This window comes from Rhipicephalus sanguineus, chromosome 1, assembly GCF_013339695.2.
Source record: "Rhipicephalus sanguineus isolate Rsan-2018 chromosome 1, BIME_Rsan_1.4, whole genome shotgun sequence".
NCBI classification, from domain to species: Eukaryota; Metazoa; Arthropoda; class Arachnida; order Ixodida; family Ixodidae; genus Rhipicephalus; species Rhipicephalus sanguineus.
In genome coordinates this window covers 126,106,805-126,127,815 of record NC_051176.1, presented here as the reverse complement: position 1 = coordinate 126,127,815, position 21,011 = coordinate 126,106,805, and the positions used below count along the sequence as shown (strand labels likewise).

The following is a 21,011-nucleotide window of genomic DNA, read 5'->3' as shown; positions in this document are numbered from 1 at the left end:
ATTGACAGGCGCGGATGCAGGTTTTTTTTTTTCTTTATGACGTGGTTCTTCTTTGAAATGTTAATTGACGTTGATTATTGCGCAGATGTTTACGATCAATAATAATAATAATAATAATAATAATACGCGTCCAGTGAGCGCTCTAACGACACAGTACCAGCTGGGAAGGATGACTTTGTGTGTTTGTCCTGTGCCGTATACGCTGCCGCTGCGCGCACAAACTTCAAGAGAGGTGTTAAAACATCCGGACATTCACTCTCGATCCGCGTATGGCCATCGCTTTGGAATGTAACGCGAAGAAGGCTTGTGCTTGCAATTCGTAAGGAGAGAGGGAAAAAAAAAGCAGCCATTGTAAACGTAAACAAATGTTATTTCTGCGTTTGAATCAAACTGCAGTTAACTGCTTGCGACAGCACGTACAGCCTCGCACAGAGGGAACGAGGACGGCGAAGCCAGGAGTTACGCCTCCCATTTGACTCGCGTTCACAGCAGTGCCCTTGCCGGTTCCGGTGGCGATATTCGTCGAGCGCAGTGTCGGTACTTAGAAGTATCTATTTGTTGATATTTCTTTGACGCTGAGCATCGAGATGCGGCCGCCTTATCTAGGGAGGCACTCCATAATCCGGATGAAGTCTGCCACTTTGTCGCCGTTTGTTCGCATCGTGATGTGCAGCTTTCATATGAGCCACCTTCTCGTGACCCCACTAAAAAAAAAAAAAAAAATGAAAAGAAAGAAAGAAAGAAATAACGAAAGATTCGAATTGCAGTCATTACCGGTTGTGTGTCTTTAGGACTGGGATGAAGGAAAGAAGATGACTCTTAAGCGCTCGTTTTCTTTGTTAGACACAATATTAATGAGAACTAACAGACAATAACGCCTATAGGAAAGTATAGGGGGTGTTATCTGTAGTATTTAGAATATAAATGTGAAGAAAGTAAAATGGACGAAAAGATAACTTGCCGCCGGCAGGGACCGAACCTGCGACCTTCGAATAACGCGTTCGATGCTCTACCACTGAGCTACGGCGGCGGTCATCCTCCCGTCCACTTTATGGGGTATATATGTGCATTTAAAACTTGGAGTGTTAGTCAGCGCCAATCGCAGCCATGGCGGCGAGTGTGGAACACTCTTTTTCTGCCTTTCTGGCGTCACGGGATGTTCTATACGATTCGCACCGTGCGTGCACCGGTGCAAGATCCTGTTTTAAACGCGCGTGCGTGTCGTGACTTAACGATGTACACAGTCCGCGTTGTGTGTACATGCAAACGACTATCCAGTTGAGCGACTGGCGTTCACTGAAGTTCAAAACGTGTATATACGAGGACAACATTTGGACCACCACTTTTCTTATGTTCCGCGTGCCTTTGTGCACTAGCTAGGTCTCTGTTGAAAAATATATGTGGTCATTGTTTACAGAATACCTAAAGCAGCTTTTTTTTTTAACCCCTGCAAGGTTCGGTTAGTGACACGCGCGCCTCAAATTACAGTTTGCTCTCGCAGTGCGGGTAAGAGCAATGTTTGGTCGGCGTTATCGTTGTGTACTTTCCTTATCGGTGTATGCCTTGTACTCGCTGGAGTGGCGGTCTCTCTTTGGAGTGCGACCTCATGGCATCGTCTCGTCACAGTCAGCGTGTTAACCGATAGGACACGCCGACCTTCAGCTCGACGTAAGTTTATTCGCCTATAGGCCTTCGAAACTTGTCGAACCCCGAGCGTTTAGCGCGCCGAGGATAGCGAACAAGTGCATTCTTGTATATACGTTCCCCACGGTTGAGTTGATACCCGACTTTGTTACATTGTGCATATATAGCGGTTTATTCCCAATTACTTCCTTGCGCATCCACTGCGGTGGCTCACTGGCGTGTTCAATTAATTGTGTTTAGCTTTTAAGCGTTATATATGTAGCGGGTACGGTTCCTGGCCTCGGCGGCTGCATTTCGATAAGAGCTTAATTGCTTGTTAAAAGAACCCCAGGTGGCTGAAATAAATTCTGTGCCACCCTGGTCACAGCCCGTGTATTGCTTGAGGATTCAATAATTTTATGTTATACCTTATAGGCAAATAACAGCGACGGATTGCGTTTCTCATGTTTTGTCAATTCTCGGAGCGGTGCACGGGTATACGACAATTCGCGGAGTCCGCGCTCCGTAGTCTGGCGTCATTCCAAGGGCTCGGTTTCTTTCACCGCCGGAGCATCTCAAACGGGGTAGCTGACCTGCGCTAGGGGGGCGTTATATAAAAGTTAGCTAAGTGAACCCACGCTGTCGTCCGACTCTATCGTCGACAGCCACTTGCTCGTGAGTGGTAGATACTAAAGCCCCTCCATGCGTTTTCCGCCGGCAGCAGACGCGATGAAGGGGCTTTAGTAGAACTATATCAGGGGGTTCAAGTTGCGGAGCGGGGAATTTATTTACGTACTCACAAGGTTAAGTTGCAGGATTAGCGAGCAGATACATATCAAATCGTACATCATTCTCGGAGCACAATACGTGTAGTCCGAGCACACCTGGAACACCCCATAGATCCTTACACCAGGGAAGCCTGCGATGTCACCTTCCTCCAATCAGGTAGTTCAGTACGCTGTTGATTCCGCCTTCATGTCGAGATAGCGCGCACGCTTTTGTTTACTGAACACAAGATTGAAAGGGGCCGCGCACACAACGGTGATTGACACAGCGATCGGAGGGAAGGGAGGTCAACGGCACCAACATACTAGGGATCATCACTTCTGTCAGCAAAGCGGCGCGTCGCCTTGCTACGATAGTTCCGGTTCAAGGCCTCGCTCTTCGCTGCTCCAAGGCGCACCTGTCGGTCAGTGTAATCGGTGAGGAAACATGCGCTTCTGCAACTCGGTTATTGCCGGCTGTCCAGTGATCATGCTCTTGAATCCTTTCGTGAATGGATAGAACAGAGCTCGCAAGTGTAAGTAGGCAGTCTTTGTGAATAAGGCACCGCGGGGAACGGCATAAGGCGGGTCCGGAGCTTAGCAGTCAGCGTATGCAAAGGTTACGCTTTGCAGCACGCAGGGATATTGGCGACTAAGCTTGCTTTCATATCTTGTAGCACCAACGGTGTGGCTGCCTTACAGAGATCGAGTGGTGCCAAATGTCAGCATATGTTCAAAAATAGTTACTTTTGACGATAGTGTATTTATCCTGCCTGGTCAAGTGCACCGATTCAGTATACTTTCATTGTATAGTGTATTGCCTACTTAGTATACTTCCTGTCATATACACACACACATATATATATATATATATATATATATATATATATATATATATATATATATATATATATATAAGTTGTGCGTACAAAGGGCCAACGGAACAAAACACACGCTCAGTTGATGAGGTATATCAGCAAGGACGCAAAACGATCGACGTTGCTTTTGAAATGAGTGACATTGTATGGCATCTCTGGTATTTCAGACACACATAAGCTCGAACTGCCGTTACATTTGAGTTGTAACTTGAGTGAAAAAAAAAAGCGTATATTGTTCGCAGTGTTTCGCTTCTCGGAAGCATGGAGTTCGATTACTGCGAGGGAACGAACTCTTAAATGAGGAAAATCAAATGAGTAAACAGCAACAGCAAAGAAAAAAAGGAAAACCCACGACACCTTTTTTACAATCGCTAGAAATATTTACTCATGCTGTTTAGTAGAACCCGATATTCTCATTGTAACACAAAAGTAAGTACATAATTTCACTAGTTCGAAACGTCAAAAACGGATGATTTTTTACACGCGTTACATTGAACGTCATGATATTTCATGAAACTATATGCGCAACAAATCGTTGTATAGGCGATGCGCAAAGCGCCGACGACGCCATCTGCCGCCACGGCTCGGAAGCGCTGACGGGTCCCGGCGAGCAGTGTTCCTGCGAGCGTCTACGCGAGTGCACGGATGGATGTGTTTTCGTCGTGACTTAACGACTCTGTCGGGCCTCAGCGATGTCGAAAAATAATGCTGCGTTGTCGGCTGCTCAAACACACACAAAAAATCACAGGAACGCACTTCTACAGGTTTCCGGTGCTATTTCATGAGCGAGAGCGACGGCGGCGGTGGATTGTGGCTGTACGACGTAGAAAGTAAGCAATCGCGCTTTGTTTACGGCAGTGTTAGAATGATTACCGTGTTTTTATTTCTCCATTTATGTCGCTACGTATTCAGCGAACGCTACTACGTTTACACTTGGTCGCCTCGCCTGCATTGTAGACGCTACAATGCACATGAGGTTGTTATTAGTGATAAGACGCGATGCCTAGGCTCTCTCGAAAAACGAATGGCGTGAAGCGCAATGCCAGAGAATGTGGGGAAGGTGACGGCTCCTTTACAAAAGCGCCGTGGAATCACACGTGTGCTGGACGAAATCGGCTGCATTCGACCTATTGATGGCACTGGAATGCGATCATCGGTGCAGAATGTTCGCTGTGCGCTTCTGCACCGATGATAAGTGTATCGTGCTGGTTTCAAAGTTTTACCAACGCTGACTCTTCGCGTGGCCGCACCTGTGAAATCTATACGCCGGTGCGACAGCGCTCCCTCAAAATCTACTATATAAACACATGGCACGTAAACGAAGCTACTGTGTGGAGAAAAAACGTTGGTTCACGCGTCAACGCATGCAGGCATTATTGATCGCGACGTTATAACGAAGGCGGTGTACTTACCCTTACAAAAATATTTGGTAACATTAAGTTGACGGTCTAAAGACAATTGTTACTAGAACCTACCAACAATCAAAAGTTTCTACCAACTGTCTTTAGACGTCTGTACCAACAATCAATCAACGCTCTGGCTGCAATTGGCCACCAACTTTGAACAGACTCATGTTCATAGGTTGTCTGGTGACCTCGTAGTAACGCCCTATCAACAATGTTCAACAGACACTGTGACCAAAAAAAAGCCGAGATGGGAGTAAATGGACTCGTCCTCTAGCGCACGCGCCTATGGGGGGTTTTATATGCTCCGTCCAGGGGAATAAAAAATTTACCCCCTTTAAGGACGGAGGTTTTGGATAAGCTGAGGGGAGTATTTGTTTACATCCATAGGGGGAGCTTTTCGCTGTCGCACCATGCGTTAGAGAATCTTTAATTAAATTAGCATCGAAACACGCAAACTCGATCACACGTACACAAACATGCACACAACATTCGCAAAGTAATACAACACTCACACTGACAACCGCTCACCACCCGCTCTTCACAACCAAACTTTGGTCACCGAGTATATATAGGCACCACATCTTGACCTCCAATGTAGCTCAGATGGGACACTTCTCTTCCGTGTAATTAAGCAACAAACATTCAATTTGCGGTGGGCTTATAGATGCCACTGAGGCACACCTATCTTTTACTAAAAATCCGCCGAACATTCAACGACTTTTTTCAATTAGCGAATTTTGCGGGAGCCTTTCTCATATAAAGCCGCTGCATGCGTACATGCAGCGAGGACCTGCATGCCGTATTATTACATCTGTGTAGGTCCTCGTCGGCACGTGCACAATTATATGTGAAGACATACGCGTTTTAGGGATGGGAAAGTGCGGAGAGGTTTAATGTTCGATGACTTTGCATCCCTAGCTAAAGCTAAATCATCTTTTGAAGGTACATTAAAAATAGTACTTATAAATGAGGCCTTCAGGGAGTGTATTTAGAATTGACTTTATACGTCAGTAAGAAGGAGGCCTTCAGACGGTGTACATAAAATAGTCTTTATACAAAAGTAAGAAGGAGGTCTTTAGACGGTCTACATAAAATAGTCTTGATACAAAAGTAAGAAGCAGGCCTTCAGACGGTCTACATAAAATAGTCTTTATACAAAAGTAAGAAGGAGGTCTTTAGACGGTCTACATAAAATAGTCTTGATACAAAAGTAAGAAGCAGGCCTTCAGACGGTCTACATAAAATAGTCTTTATACAAAAGTAAGAAGGAGGTCTTTAGACGGTCTACATAAAATAGTCTTTATACAAAAGTAAGAAGCAGGTGTCTTTAGACGGTCTATTGACAAATGTTACTAGATCGCAAATGTTACTAGACGGTCACCAATGTCAATAGATGGTTACTAGGTGGTGTACTCAATGTTACTAGCCATTTTTGTAAGGGTACGATGAGCTCCACTTCGTAGGGAAGCTTGTTGACGCTTGTCTGTGGCAAACACTTGGCGCGTATGGTGACGTACATTGTCGTCCCACACACCTTTGACATCGGACACATGTCCACTATCATAAAGTGCGGCTCCTTTGCGCGCACTATCGCCGCAAAAGTAATTATCTGGGACGCGCACAAACGGCAAATCGCACGCGCGCAAATGAAGCGTCTGCTACGCGACCCACCAGCGGTTGCAACGGCCGCCGCTACGCGGCTTTCAGTGGCGCCCCTATAGGCGCTGCGCATCGCGGAATAGCACAAGGCACAAACACTCAGCTGCTGAAACAACATGCAGGAGTCCGGATATGTATGGGGCATGAATGAAGGAATGACCGTTCGCACATTTCGTAACTGCTTAGTAGGCGACCTTAGAACGTTGTCAGGCTCAAACAACAGCGCCCATACGGCGGCAAAGCGTCTTGTACCGGAAGTCAGTGCAGAAGAGAAGACTAAGGCCACAATACCCCAATCTCTTGCGTTTTTTTTTTTTTTTTTTCGCTATCCACCTATTGGCCCCCTCTCCGTGACGGTCACCTTCAGCCGCTTGCAGCGGTCGTATGTTCCCGTCTTGACATCACCCTTTTGCAACTTCTCGTCCCATTGTCGTGGCCTCAGACGGGCGTTTGACAAACGCGAAAGCCTCGGCAGACTCCGGGTTGCTCTTGACCCGCATTTCGGCCGCATTTCAATGGGGGTGAATTGCAAAGACGCGCGTGTGCTTTGATGTGCACGTACGTAGAATGATTCCCCTCTACGGATTTTCCGGATTCCCAACTACGGCGTGCCTTATAATGTTCATATCGTTGTTGCGATCGTCTCAGAAAACTCAGTAATCCTTTTTTTTTTTCTCGGAGTACTGCAGTAAGGAACTCGTGTTCTCGCCCTCGGCAGCAGAAGGTCATAACCGCTGAACCGTAGCAGTTGGTATACGTGAAGCAGTCGCGCGTGTGTGCACTCACGTGGATGTCTCCTTCGTCAAGCACACGAGCGCCACCAACGGGCGCGCAAGTGCTCATGGGAAATGTGTGTACGCCGCAGCAGCCGCCGCGACGAACGCGCGGGCCTCGCGCTGTAGCATTCCGTACACTGTACTTTCCGCTTGCGCCGTGCCAGGACTTAGACACAGTGAATTTGGCAAGGTGCAACATGTTACTGCGCAATTCAGTCACAAAGTTCAGTGTTTAGTTGCGACGGCCTCTCGACGACTTCCATCTGTCCCGCTGTTGGATCAGTTGCGCGGCTCAGAAGCGTGACCTTTTATTTATTATTTCTTTTTGGCGCCAGTGAGCCTTACGGCATAAATGGAAAAAAAATACAACTCGGTTGCCTATGAAGTGCAGGAGCGGTCTATGACTCGCGGATGCATTTGGAATCAGCGTCTATCGACACTGTCGACGAGTACAATGTGAGGTTCTGATATTTAAAGAGTACATTAGAAAGTGTAGTCGGCATTTAGGGAAATGAGATACATTCATTGCGCCGCTCGCACCATATATGTAACGAACTATAAGTGCCTACTAACCTTCGTTGGTGCTATAACTACAGGTTGGAATAATACTTAGAGCGAAAAAAGAAAGGAGCAGTACAAGGAAGGAAATGCACAAACCAGCGCTCACACACAACTGAAAGTTTATTGCATGCGTGAAAAAAAAAAAAAAACATATATACTAAAATGGGTGTGCGTCGCGCGTGTCATAAAGAGGCACAAAATGTCAAACAACCAAGGCGCGTGCTTACAGTAGATTAATAAAGCTGAATTCTTTGTCTTGTAACGACTGAGCAGGTTGACTGACACAAAGTGTGGCGTTATTTGTGACATGATATGCCTCCTAAGTCTCTCGCGTTGTCCGATTAGGTTGATGATACAAAATTACTGTGCTTTCGAAGATGGGATTACATTTTCATGACTGACATAGCGATGCGAGATGAGACGGCTCCATTCAATGAACTTCGATGCTCGCTGAGGCGCGTATTAATACATCGACCAGTCTGGCCGGTGTACATGTGGACACAAGAAAGAGAAATTTGCGGTTAACTCCTACACAATGTACAAAAGAAATGGCATGCCTCTGATCGCATTTTTCTATGCCCACCGCAGACCCCTGCGACCTTAATGCAACTTAGCTTCTTTGGGACGGCAAACACAACCTTCCGACCCCACATCGCTTCCCTACGTTCTTCAGGCCATGCGACTTCTTAAACATATGTAGAATAACTGCAATATTTCTAGTTTCTTCATTATATTTACGGATGGAGGACGTCCGTGTCAGGGGCGTAGGCAGAAATTTTTTTCGGGGGGGCCACCTCCTTGATCTGTAGTGGGGACGAGCAGGCAGATGTGGTCGAGTGTCATTTTCTGCTCTGTATGCTATGGCAAAAAAAAAATTTCGGGGGGGGGGGGGCACGGGCCCGGTGTGCCCTAACGTGGCTACGCCCCTGGTCCGTGTTAATCTTTCTTTGCCATGCGAACAGATTTTCGCAAACCGATACCGCGATACGCAGGATGTCCCGCCTCTTTGATCACTTTGCAGCTGGAATCTACTGCTCACCTTATGTGCACAAAATTTTTTCCAATGCTGTGCGTAATCATGACATCACAATTCCTCGTTTAACAATATTCGAATGCGCCGACGCGAAATTAAACACCGATTTCGCTGAACGCGGGCTCTACTGCCCGCAAACATGCTCCGCAGTGAAACTTAAAAACATGTATCAATAAGAAACTGCAAGTTATCAGAGCAAGGCATCTCGCAAATGAATTCTAGTCCCATATCTTTTTTTCTTTAAGCACGTTTAGAATGTGCTCACTTTTTTGTACAGCGCGTGACTTGTCAATTAAAATCAAATAATCACCCGTATACCTGAACACTGTAACACCTCTCTACAGTTTGGTAAAATCCGATCACGAGCCGCTATGGCATTAAATGCCATAGCGGCTTGTGAACAAGTAATCATTGAATAAATAGGAATTCGGTGTTCTAGCTCACATTGCTCACGATGGCACGTTTTGACTGCATGTATCAGCACGTGATTACTCGCATGCCGCTTAACTGCTACATCCGGTATACATCCGCTCGGTAATACTTACACTGACTGCATCATTCCTTTCGCATTTCATGTGTAGAGATACAAGCAGGCGCGTTCAGACGTGTAGTATTTAGGATTTAATAGTCAACCAGCGGCGACGCGTTTTTTTCGTTTGGTGCTCCCACGGCGCCAACGAGCAGCGAGCGACGGAACAGCCGGCGGGCTCGCCGTACACACTTTTCCCATAGTGCATCGCGCGCCCGCGGGGGGTTCTGGGATCGCTTGAATCGCAGGCACTAACGAAAATGCAAACTTGCAACATTAAGGCACATATGATGGAATACATTGTCTACTCCCACCGTCTCAGGTTAGTTCTGGTTCTTTATTCGGACGGTATATATCCGAACCTGTGCAGAGTGACCGGATGGCTCCGGGCTCTCTTCCATTTCTTTTTTTTTTTTTTCGGATTGCAGCAGACGAAAAAGCGCTTGAGCTATCGTTTCGCAAAGGGCACTTGTTTTCGTGTGTATGTGCGACGCAACCTCATCTACAGGTTTTATTAACTGTCATAACCGAGTACAGCCTGTTAAAATTCACTGTTGACTTGGTAGGTACGCTGCGCGCCTGCGCAGTTGTACTATGAGTGCACGAAAAATGACACATGGATGAGTTTACGGAGGGACTTCGTAGACCCGCGGCTGAAAGGAAGTATAGCTACGCCTTTCTCGTGCATGTTTTTTCTCCTTCCGCCTTTATTGTGTGTACACCGTTCATTAGCGCCGTATTCTCAGATGGCCTCGCGTCGCCTTTAAATCGTGTAGTTTATGCGACTCGCCGTGCCTGAATGGGTTTCAGTACGGTTCACCTAAAATTCCTCCCAACAGTCGTTCACTTCGATTTTCATCTTTTCAATCTCAGGGCGTATGTTGTGCACACCTGTCAAGCCTCCTCTTCTCTCCTGTTCATTATTTAGCTCGTATGTAGTTTTCAGTAAGGGGAAAAACTGCAGAATTGATCGAAGGCCGTGCGGGGCATTTTTCGCTCGCCCTAGTGTTGAAGATTCCTATATTTCGTGAAAGGTAAGGAGGCAATCCATATGTCGAATTATTGGCGTAACGTTAAGAGTGTTAATGAAGGATGACACGGGGGTACGTTGTTTTTAGTTGTGATTAAGGGGAGGGGGAAGAAAAAGAGAGGCTATGCAGGAAAAGAAGATGAAGCGACAGGCTCAGCAGCAGCGACCGTGCTTCGGACCACCTTTATCGTGCGTTCCGTTCAAGCCAGTGGGGCCTTGGTCTAGGAGGCCCAACGAAATTTAATTTTTTTTTCCTTTTCTTTTTCCAATAATGTTTTAATCTCTCCGATGCGTTGGTGCATTGCTGTTTCTACAATCCAACATGCAACCTTGTGCTGAGAAGCAAAGCGTCACATCTGTGCACTTCTGAGCTAAGGGCCGTACGAGTTCATCTCCAGAACTTTAAAGCGCTACCGGTGAAAGAATACTTGTGCAAGAGTGTTAATTTGGCCTAGTTGTTTTGTCAAGTAATCAGAATGTCGAGGGATCTGTCTGTGCCCGCTTTTCACGGTATCCAACACCAGCCCTGTTCGCCCGCGCAGTGATCTTAGCGGGGGGGGGGGGGGGGTGTCTCCGTTACGATTTATGCGTTGTAGTTTCCTCGTTCATTCGTTCATTTTGCACATGGGAAGAGTCGAAACACGGGATGATTAACGATTCTGTTTTTCAGCGACGCGCACTCGGTACTGTGCACACTGGCATGGTCGTCGTCCATAAGCTCTGTTGATGGGCTTCGCAGCTGCTCACTCTGATCGGGCGAAATCGCGCACTCGCTGTCGCTCTGCGCGATGGATTATCGTGACGAGCACGCGTGTGCAAACGAAAGACACCGACCCGCAGCAAAGTTGCATTCGTCACAAGTTGCTACGTGTGCGTCTAACGCCGCAGCAGCTGCGCTTTCGACCCGTCCTCGCTCGCGCGGTTTGCTGCCATTTGTGCCTTCGGCGCCCGCCCAAGGCATCCACTAGTGCACTGATTAAAGGCGCTATGCACTATCCGCAGCTGCCGTGAGTCGGCATGCGCTCTGTTGGGATTGCTACCATTTAGCTCTTGTAATACACCGTTTCTGACAGATCGTTTCTAGCCCGCTGTTTCCGACCGTCCGCGTGTGTTCGCACGTCAACAATGGTGAGCTGGATATTGAGCGCGTTTTGTTCCGGCGTCTGTTTGGTGCCCTCGCGCCATTAAACTCCTGGAGCGCGCTAACGTTGACATTGCCCTGTGATTCTGTCGTCTCGTTTTAGGCGTCTTGGTCTTCGGTGTGGGGAACACTGGAAGCAGGAGTACTGGAAATCTTTAGTCTTATCAACACCGCGTTGTTGACCGGGTCTTATGCTCATTTTGTAATACGAAGTAAAAGTTACTTTTTTTCGTGTGGCTCATCGTAGGATGGCTTTGAGCAGCCTGACTCTTTGCAGCCTGACTTCCAGTGCACTAGCCACGTTTAATTCTGTATATGCTTATGCTTTGGCTTGTCCGCACTTTTGGCACCTGTAACTCTCGTTTTGACGTGCCCTCATAAGCGCGTACTCGATTTGTCCTTCCCTCTAAACACGGAAATGGTTGAGACAGTAACAGCTGCACGAACCGACGAGGACGAGATGACAAGGCGACGCACACATGGTCGGGCCTTCTCGTTTCGTCGGTTCGCGCTGTTATTAATTCACTATAATGCAGAACCAACTAGCCCCCCACGATTAAGAGTGAGACAGTTGGCGACGTTTTGTGTCGCGAATCTCGCGAGCAAAACACGTACAACGCCAACTTGTTCGAGTCATTATGTATTGTGTATGAAAAGATAGTAAGGTAGAAAGCTAGGAGAGTTAGAGTGGACATGGCATTCATTCCTGCGTGCTTTTCTACCCGATAGTTTTCTTCGCTAATTTAAATTAATAATTAACTCACAGCCGTCTGTCATGATCATCGCGTTTATCTCTCGTAATGTGCGCCACCAAGTTCTCCACATACCACTTAATTGCTGCAATTTCATTTCAAGGTATACACACTGTCGCGTGCTATGTGCGAATGATGTATTATGCGTACTGAATTGCCCGTGCCTTAACGTCCCGTTGCCAGCTTTCATCCCTTGGCGGAGAGCCCTCATAGGTTCGTTTTTGCACAAACTGCTCGTAGTGCTGGATCCTGATGACGGGGTGTGCTTTGTTGAACGTCAAATGTGTTACTCGGAAATTTGACACGCATGACATGAGCGAGCGTTCATGGCCTCATGACGTGTCGAGATGCGAGCACGTTTCGTTTCCGACACTGCCTACGTCACGACATTGCTCCGGCATACGTGTAATGCATACGTGTCGTTCGTTCCCAAGGACAGATTTTTTTCTCTTTTTTTCTTTTCTTTTTTTAAATCCGAGGACACCCCACCAGGCGTTCGCTGCACGCTCGTCACGGTTAGACGGCTTGCGTCTGAGTGCTTCCGCCTCTTCAACCTCGAGCGTCGCGGGGGTGCCGCATCTGACGCTCGGCGGCGCGCCTGACGCGCGTTTTCGTACACTTAAGAGTATACGTTGTTGGGCTAGTTGGTTCATAATCTTCAAAATTGGCTAGCGCGAAAATCGACACGGACTAAGAAGGAACACTGATGTACAGCGCCTGTCCTGTACATCAGTGTTCCTTCTTAGTCCGTGTCGATTTTCGCGCTAGCCAATTTTGAAGTTTTCGTACACGTTTCACTTGGCTGAACTGGCATCGTCACTGCCGCCAGTTCCCCCCCCCCCCCCGCCCCCCACCAGCCCCTGTGACTGCCTTTACGTCAGAAGTGTTCCACACTGTACACTTAAACGTGCATGTGCCCTGGCCTTTCATTCGGTGCACTAAACGTGTGTAGCAGCATACTTGAGGCGCTGGTGAGCACGTCTGGAAAACGGCGATATCCTGAACTCGTTACTGCGTTATTTGTTTTATAAAGAAATGGGTGCATGTTTTAAAATAGCGTGCGTTTTTGTTACGATTGAAGAAAATGCGCTTCTTTGTGGGCGTGGACGAGACGCGCGGTGTGTTTTTCGGACAACGTTAAGTCTCCGTCGTGGGGCGAGGCACATCGAATATGTTTCAGTTAAAGCGGGACAAGGATTATGGCGTGTCGAAGATTTCAGTATGAAGATAAGTAAATAAATATTTATCCAGGGGCGCGTAGCCAGGAATTATTTTGGGGGAAGGGGGGGGGGGGGGCGTCAATCTTACTTTATGAACGTTCGTGCGTCCGTTTCTATGTGTGCGTGTATATATACACATGCAAAATTGAAAAAATTCAGGGAGGAGGGGGGAATGGTAAAGATAATTCATTGCGGTGATAACTCATAGACTTAGTCGCAGCGAGGTGGTGAGAGCCTAACAATCGGCGAAATACGCATACGTGCCCTCACCTTTCGTTCACCTTAGTGTATAGTTTCGGCTAAGCTCCCCCCCCCCCTTTTTTTTTAAATGCGTGAGCATTTCTATGCTGATTCGACGAGAAGACTATCCGTCCGTCCGTCCCTATACGTAAGACGAATGGCTGTAAAAAATAAATATAAGACGATATAAATTTTCTTGGCGGTGTTGGGTTTCGAACCTAGGGTACCACGCTGCAAAGGCCCACTGGACTAGATTCCCACGCTTGGTGTGACTATATCTGAACCATGTGAATGCGTTGTGCCGGCGGTGCAAGACAAATGTACAAGCGCTTTCTCCGAAGCCCTCGTTCAAATATATTTGTAAAGCCAACATTTAAGTTATTTAATTTCCTCCACCTCTCCACTTCTTCTTTCCTTCCTTTTCTCCACTTCACCGAGCCGAGTTTTCGGTTAACGCTCGCCTCCCTCCCAGCTCCTTGCCTCAGCAGTCCTCGTTTTATAGACTTTACTCTCTCCCACCCCAGGCTCCACCCTTCTTCCCCACCGCTCTGCCTCACTTTCCTTCGCTCCGCTCTCTCCCTCCACCGTATTCGCTTTCCATTGCACCCGCTGTACTTAACAATTTTTCGAAGGCGAGTTTACTCTGTCATACAAATCGCCTGTATGCAAAGACGGCTCTGAGCAACTGTGGTGCTCAGCAAATGCTGATAAGATATTTTAATTTGATATTAAAGTCAATTTTTCCATGGCGCACCTACTGACATCGACACTAGCTTGACGTCAGGCTATAGTTCAAAGATGGCCGCTTGTGCGTCATCAAAACTTCCAAAATATCCGCTTGTGCATCACCAACGGAGCCGCGGTATATTCAGCGTGACGAGAAGCTCATACCGTGTTGTGACGTCAGGGTGCAGTAGGAACCGAAACAAGCTTTTAAAAACATACTGTAATTACTTTTTCAGGGCTCACTCGCGCTTAACGCTACTTTTTCTAGGCTCTTGAGGGCTTGACCTTTCATTTGACGCAAAAAAAAAAAGACAAATGAAGCTATTCGTGTCAGTACCCCTTAGAGCCCCTCTACGAAGGTAGAAGGGGCTTTAGCTGTACTCTGTAGTGGCCAATTTATGTGGCCCATACCCGGCCGAGTTTTTGAGGAATCGACGCGGGGTGTTGCAAAGCTTAAACAGCTCCGCTGTTAAAAAATTCTGACTTTGCGAAAATTTAATGCCGCATGCGTTTCGGTGGTCGTGCGATGCGCCTTCCGTGGGGCTGTTCCAGACGCTGGAAAGGAGGTGAAAGACGCCGCGCCGATGCCGCGCGACGACAACGTTCCAGAGAAGGCAGCAGCCGTGGAGTTTCCTGCAATTCAGTTCTACGCTTGCGCATATCACTTATACCCTTGTTACACAGACAGCCTCAACCCCGGTTAGTGTAACCGCGGTTCGTACTATGTTACACGTTAGCGAAACCGCGGTTATGCCGCTAACCGCGGTTGTACCAAACCGAGCTTGGCGACCTCGGTTTGGCAGTTAACCGAGAAAATGGCGGCCTCTATGGAGGACGTGTGCACGCCGGCGAGCGTTCGTGAAAAACGAATTGGACTGCAAGAACCACGAAAAGCCTGATTAGGCTTTGGGAAAACAATTTACATCATCTACGGAGCACCTCAAGGAATGCGAAAGTGGACGCGGCAATAACAGCCGAGTGGAACGCCGGACTGCCGCCAGACGCAGAGCCATTCACGCCAAAGCAAGTCCGCTTTAACCGAGGACGCTTGTGCGCTGTGTAACATCGGCGAACCGTGGTTGGCGCTAACCGTGGTTCAGCGCGGTCAACCGTGGTTGTTGGTCGTAACTGCGGTTACCTTGCCTGTGTAACAAGGGTATTAGACAACTCCCGAAAGAGATCTGTGTGGATTTTTTATCATGGCTCTCTCTATTCATACCAACACCATCATCAGTTTCGCTTTCACGATCTCCTGTTACTATTCCTCCATCTGTCCCAACGCTGACTAGCAGTCTAGAATTATATATAGATATATGACTCCGTGGTGGCGGTATTTTGTAAGCATTCCTAAAACGTACGGAGGCGGTCCGTCCGTTTGAGTCGCACGCGATTGGTCAATGTGAGCCGTGACGAGCGCCGCGACGAATCGCGTGCTCACATTGACTGGTCACGTGCGACTCAAACGGACGGACCGCCTCCGTCCGTTTTTGGAATGCTTACAAAATACCACCACTGGTAACTCTATAACGTTTTATAGGCTGAATGGATGCATAGTAGAGTTGAGTAACGTGACGGGGGCCTGTGAGCCATAATATCTTGCCTTTCTGAAGAAAAAATAAATAAATAAGTAGTTGTTTTATTACGCGCTATCTGGTGACCGAAATTGTTCAGAGCCTTTTGTCGCTGCATTTACACTGTGGCTGCATCGGAAAATGTCATTTCTGAACCGTACAACACAGGACTGTGGATTCTTTGGCGACCGTAGGCTTACCAACAGGGCAGTAAGTGAAGCGAAGACGGGCGGAGGGATTGACACGGAAAGGAAAATTTCCAACCTTCGCACCACTTTCGTTCCTTCTTTTTTGACATTCGAAGGCTGCGCCTTTCAGTTTCAGTGGCATGACAATGTCGAGCACGACTTAGTACACGGCGGTTGCTGACCTGACGAACGGAAGAAAAATGAGAGCGAGCGAGAGAGAGAGGAGGGGGGAGTAAAAAAAAGGGGGGGGGGGATACGGGAGGTGGTTGGCAGAAGCAAGCGACGGACGTACAGTGCTCAGTCGAATACGCTTGCCCGGCTGGGACGTGGCGTAAATGATATCTGATCACGCGCGTGTCCCACGTCTGTTGCAGGACCGTCCCTATTCGGGATGAGCGAGTACCTATCGTACGTGGGCGGCGTGCACGGCGTGGTGGCAGCGGCGGGAGCAGCGGCGGCGCTTGGGCTCACCTACATGTTCGGCCGCTCCTCGAACCCCATCGAGCCCATGGTCAGCCTGGACAACCAGAGCAGGCTGCTCACGGTGAGTGCGCGCCGATCGTTTACGCGGTCGGATTGCCCGTGCCTTCCCCTCCTCCCCCCTTACGCGCGTTGCTGGCGTCGCCAAAGGCGTCACAATCACCGGGCGCTAGCGCTGGCCGCATGCGCTGGCGTGCACTGCATGCGGTAGAGTGTTCAGTACTGTGCCTCCGCGGAAAGTTATGAACGGCACTTTTTCTACATACATGTAAAATGAGTGTATGCAGGGAGCACTTAATGTAATGATACTGGGCTATTTTAGCACAGCACAGTCTACTGCAAGTAGTGTGATCCATGCTGACAAAAACTCCATACAGCTCACTTGCACTTGCATTCATAGCCCCTCTAGATGGCGCATATAAGGGCATCGGATTAGGCATTGCAGAAGCATTCTGCATTTTGCTGTAGGTCATAATGAATTTTGCAGGCAGGTGGAGTTGATCCTGGGTCATGTTAATGGTGTTGCACACTGGTGGCTCATGAAATGAAGACAATAAACTGAGAACTTCTGGTACTTATCAGCACCATATCTTAGTGTGGCTTTTACAGTCATTTTAACTCTGATTGGTGTGTGCACCACGGTATGGAAAGCACACAGCTGCTAACATGATTGTAGATGTGTGTGCGCACGCTGTTCTTGGCAACAGTGGATGTTGTAACATGTTGGAGCATGAGGGTGATCCTCATAGGCGTGCGCACAGGGGGGGCAGGGGTGACGGCCGCCCCCCACCCCTAATCGCCTAAGAGGGGGGTGCAAAATCTGCCCTGTACATTGACCCTTCTAGTCAACTAAGAGGGGGGGGGGGCTCAAAATCTGCCCCATACATTGACATTGTAGGGTGGGGGGGTTGCTGCGATGAACCTTTGCCCCCCCCTGATGGGGAACCCTGCTCACACCTATGGTGATCCTATATCTTTATACCGGTGTGTATACTGAACACCAGCTAACCCTAATTTGCTTGAGGGTGACTTGACATAACTTGGCTACAGTGCTTCTGCAGCTAAATGGCCTCCATGTCTACAACTTTGCTCATCTTACATGCAGCATATGGATCCTCTGCCATGACAGCATCAGGGTGAATGTACCTCTAGTGTTCTAATTGTTGTTGCAACAAGATGGCTCTTGTAAATTGCTTTTACTGCAAGAAAAAAAAGACTAAAATTGTAGTAAGTGCAAAAGCAGCTATTACTACAAATGTGTGTTCTTACTTGAGCACAAAAATAAAGAAAATGGAAAATTGTGCTCCCATAATTATGTTGCTGAGCCCATCATGAAGCACTTGTCTATAAGTTTTAAGTTCCACTAAAAACATTACAATGGGGGAAGCCATCTGCAGTGACAGCCAAAAGCAATCATCAGTGTGTTGCAGTAAAGTAAAGCACTGAAATGAGGCTGTTGCAATAACATAATATTGCTGTTGCAAGATAGTGCCGTCTCAGTATCAGTGACAGTCATATAAAGAGTGGTTTTTAGTTTATTATTTTTCTTCCAGTAAAACAAGGGTCATTTTTACTGAAACAATTAAATAGTAAAAAAGAAACAGAAGGATTAGACTTGTTATTTTGTTTTCTAGGGTAAAAAATAAAAGCCTGTCCTAGCTAAATTGAAAAGTCAAACTTTTCACTTTACCATTGCACAGATTGCTTGATGCAGAGATGCCCACACGGCGTCAACGCTAGGTCTGTTAATAAATAGGCCTGCGTCTAGCCAGCGCCTGTATCTTGAAGCGCAGTCCAGGCCAGCGGGCATCAGGATCGGGCCCACGCGGTCTTTTCACCACACACTCTTGCGTTTTCCTTCACTGCATTTTCTCCTGCACACACCCATTGCAGTCTTACACCATGTAACCCAGGTGAAAATTTCCTGCTGGTTCGCTACTGGTTCCAGTAGTGATGGTTTATTAGCACATTCCCAGCAGCTACTGGAACCAGTAGGTGATGGAACCAGTAGGTGATGGAACCAGCAGGCGATGGAACCAGTAGGTGATAGAACCAGCAGGCCACGGAACCAGTAGCTGCTGGTTCCAGCGCAGTTGGCTCCCCTCAGGAGCTTGTAGTTCCATTGATGTAGCTTTTTCAAAATCCCATTAAGAACACAGTATAACACAAAAAGGTCTATTGGAAGTAATATATTTCATTTGAAAATCTTTGTATGCACTTGAAATAGTTCATTTTGCCGGCTTCACTTTGCGATTGACATTTTGAATCTTTTTGGACAGAGATCTGCAGGAGGCCTTGATCCACAGCAGCGGTGTTTTTGTTGTTCAATGCACCCCAGTGACACGCAGGCAATCTGTAACAAAATAAAAGGTTTGATTGCCTATGCAGATCACGACTGCAGACATCTAACTTTTGCATAGCCATTAATTCACTCAACAAAGTAGATTTAAAGATATTGTTACGCTTGCAAGAGACCGTTAAGGCTAGAAGGGGCTGTTTATCACGTCGTGAGGGTGAGCTCAGGAGCGGCTGGCTAATTAGAGATTTTCACCTCGTCTTCTCCCTTTCTAACCCGGAGCGGCAAGCACGATCACTGGTCTTCGTTGTTTTCGTCTATATGCGCAACAATGTTGCACGGAGACAAAGACTGCTTACACAAACCGGTATGTGTGCTTCGTGCATATATGTACATCGCGTACTACACCAAGGTGCAATGACACCGTGCTTAATAAGCATAGAAGCGTTCGGGACAAACGTTCGCTACATATTTGAAATATATAAGTGCACCACTCACCTACAAATGGAAGAAGGAGAGCTGAGGAAATCGGTGTCCTCGATCGGCACTGATGAAATCAAGACGCCGCATAGTACAGCACCAAAAACCACTCGGATATGCTGCTATTGACTCGTTACACTTTCCACGGATGAAACTGAACAAAAACTGTTACATGTTAATTAATGCCGCATAAGTTCCGCTAGTAAACTCGCTACTTCGCTGCACTAGCGAGCACACACATGCAAAGAAGGCATCATGACTAGCTGTCATGTGCTGTACGAAGCTTTGGCGCTACGCGATGTCATGATAATTTATACGGTGTATTGGCCACCCTTATAATGCTGTTACACGTAAATAAAAAATACAACTTTTTCACAATGTAGTATTTACATTATAAAGTTGGTCACTATTTAGCAATAGCGCCGGAAAACATCAAGAAAAGATACGAGACTAATGCTACTGAGATGTCATCAAAAATGACTTCACTTAGCAATGCGGCGTTCTTTTCGGCGGTGTTCGCTTCTTTAGAGCAATTTAGCCTTTAGCTAGCAAAGTTCGCTGCTGTCCGATCGTGGCAGAAAATGGCGAATGTTCATAACAAGAAGCTCCTTTTCGCAGGGAAGTAACCGCTATGCCGTAAACACTACCCGTTTGCGCAACGGTTCAGTATGACCAAACTTTAGTTGAACGTTTACATTAGCAAGATAAGCCGCGTCGGTCGGACGCACATCTACAGGAAAGGTAGAATAAAAGTGCGTTTTTTTCGACGATATTGTTTCGTAACCCAGCCGTACGGAGCACTTTAGATCTCTGTTGTAAAATGTGCACTATGTATATATATACAGTGTGACGAAGATTATCATCTTATGAATGCACAACATGCTATGTACGTCACTTGTTTATAGCGCACTGTAATGCAGCTGGAGTTGTTTTTGTACTTCAAGACAGGAAAATTTCCTGCTAGCACATCATTTCCCAACTGAAACTGGAAAGACTTCCAGCTGAAAATATGACTTCCCGACTCTGGAAATGCCCTTTAAGCTAGGAATGGTTCTTATTTCCAGCCAGCTTGGAATGGAAAATTCCAAGCCTGGAGAGCAATTTCCTGCTGAAAACGATGCTGGAAAGGTGATTTGCAGCTGTTCATTCACAGCGATTTCATGTGCATCGCTAGAACCAGTTCAAGCCAACTGAAAACCAGCAGGTTACTTGGTGGTTCCAGCAGCATCCTAGGAAAAAACCGGTATCCTTTCTGGAACCAGTACACAAAACCAGTAGGCACCCTGCTGGAACCAGTACAGTCAGCAGGATGCCTGCTGGGACCAGCATAAAACCAGCAAGCACCCTGCTGGAACCAGCTGAAGACCAGTAAGCATCCTGCTGGAACCAGTACAACCAGCAGGAAACCAGCAGGAAATTTTCACCTGGGAATGCTTTTAGCTTGGTGTTACTGTCAACTGTTAAAATCACTTGATCCGATGTAATGTCAAAACCTTGAATAGATTATTGGCCTGGGAAAAGTAAATTCTTTGCTGGGTTTTCATGGCGCAGCCCTCTTCAGTTTAATTAAGCGGGCCAGTGTTTATATTGTGGTACGCTTCCGAGCACTTGAATCCTGGCCCTCATGGCCAAATATCTAAGAGGGTAGGATGCAAGCA

At 47.2% G+C, this 21,011-nt stretch overlaps 1 protein-coding gene across 1 annotated transcript in view; it reads left to right on the top strand.

Annotated features, from left to right (window-relative positions):
• The window catches only part of LOC119397488 (long-chain-fatty-acid--CoA ligase 5), a 132,994-nt gene that overhangs the window by 69,500 nt on the left and 42,483 nt on the right, over window positions 1-21,011 (top strand). The window contains exon 3 of the mRNA XM_037664917.2: window positions 16,472-16,641. Coding sequence (XP_037520845.1) covers window positions 16,472-16,641 — 170 coding nt within the window. The remainder of the gene's footprint in view (window positions 1-16,471; window positions 16,642-21,011) is intronic.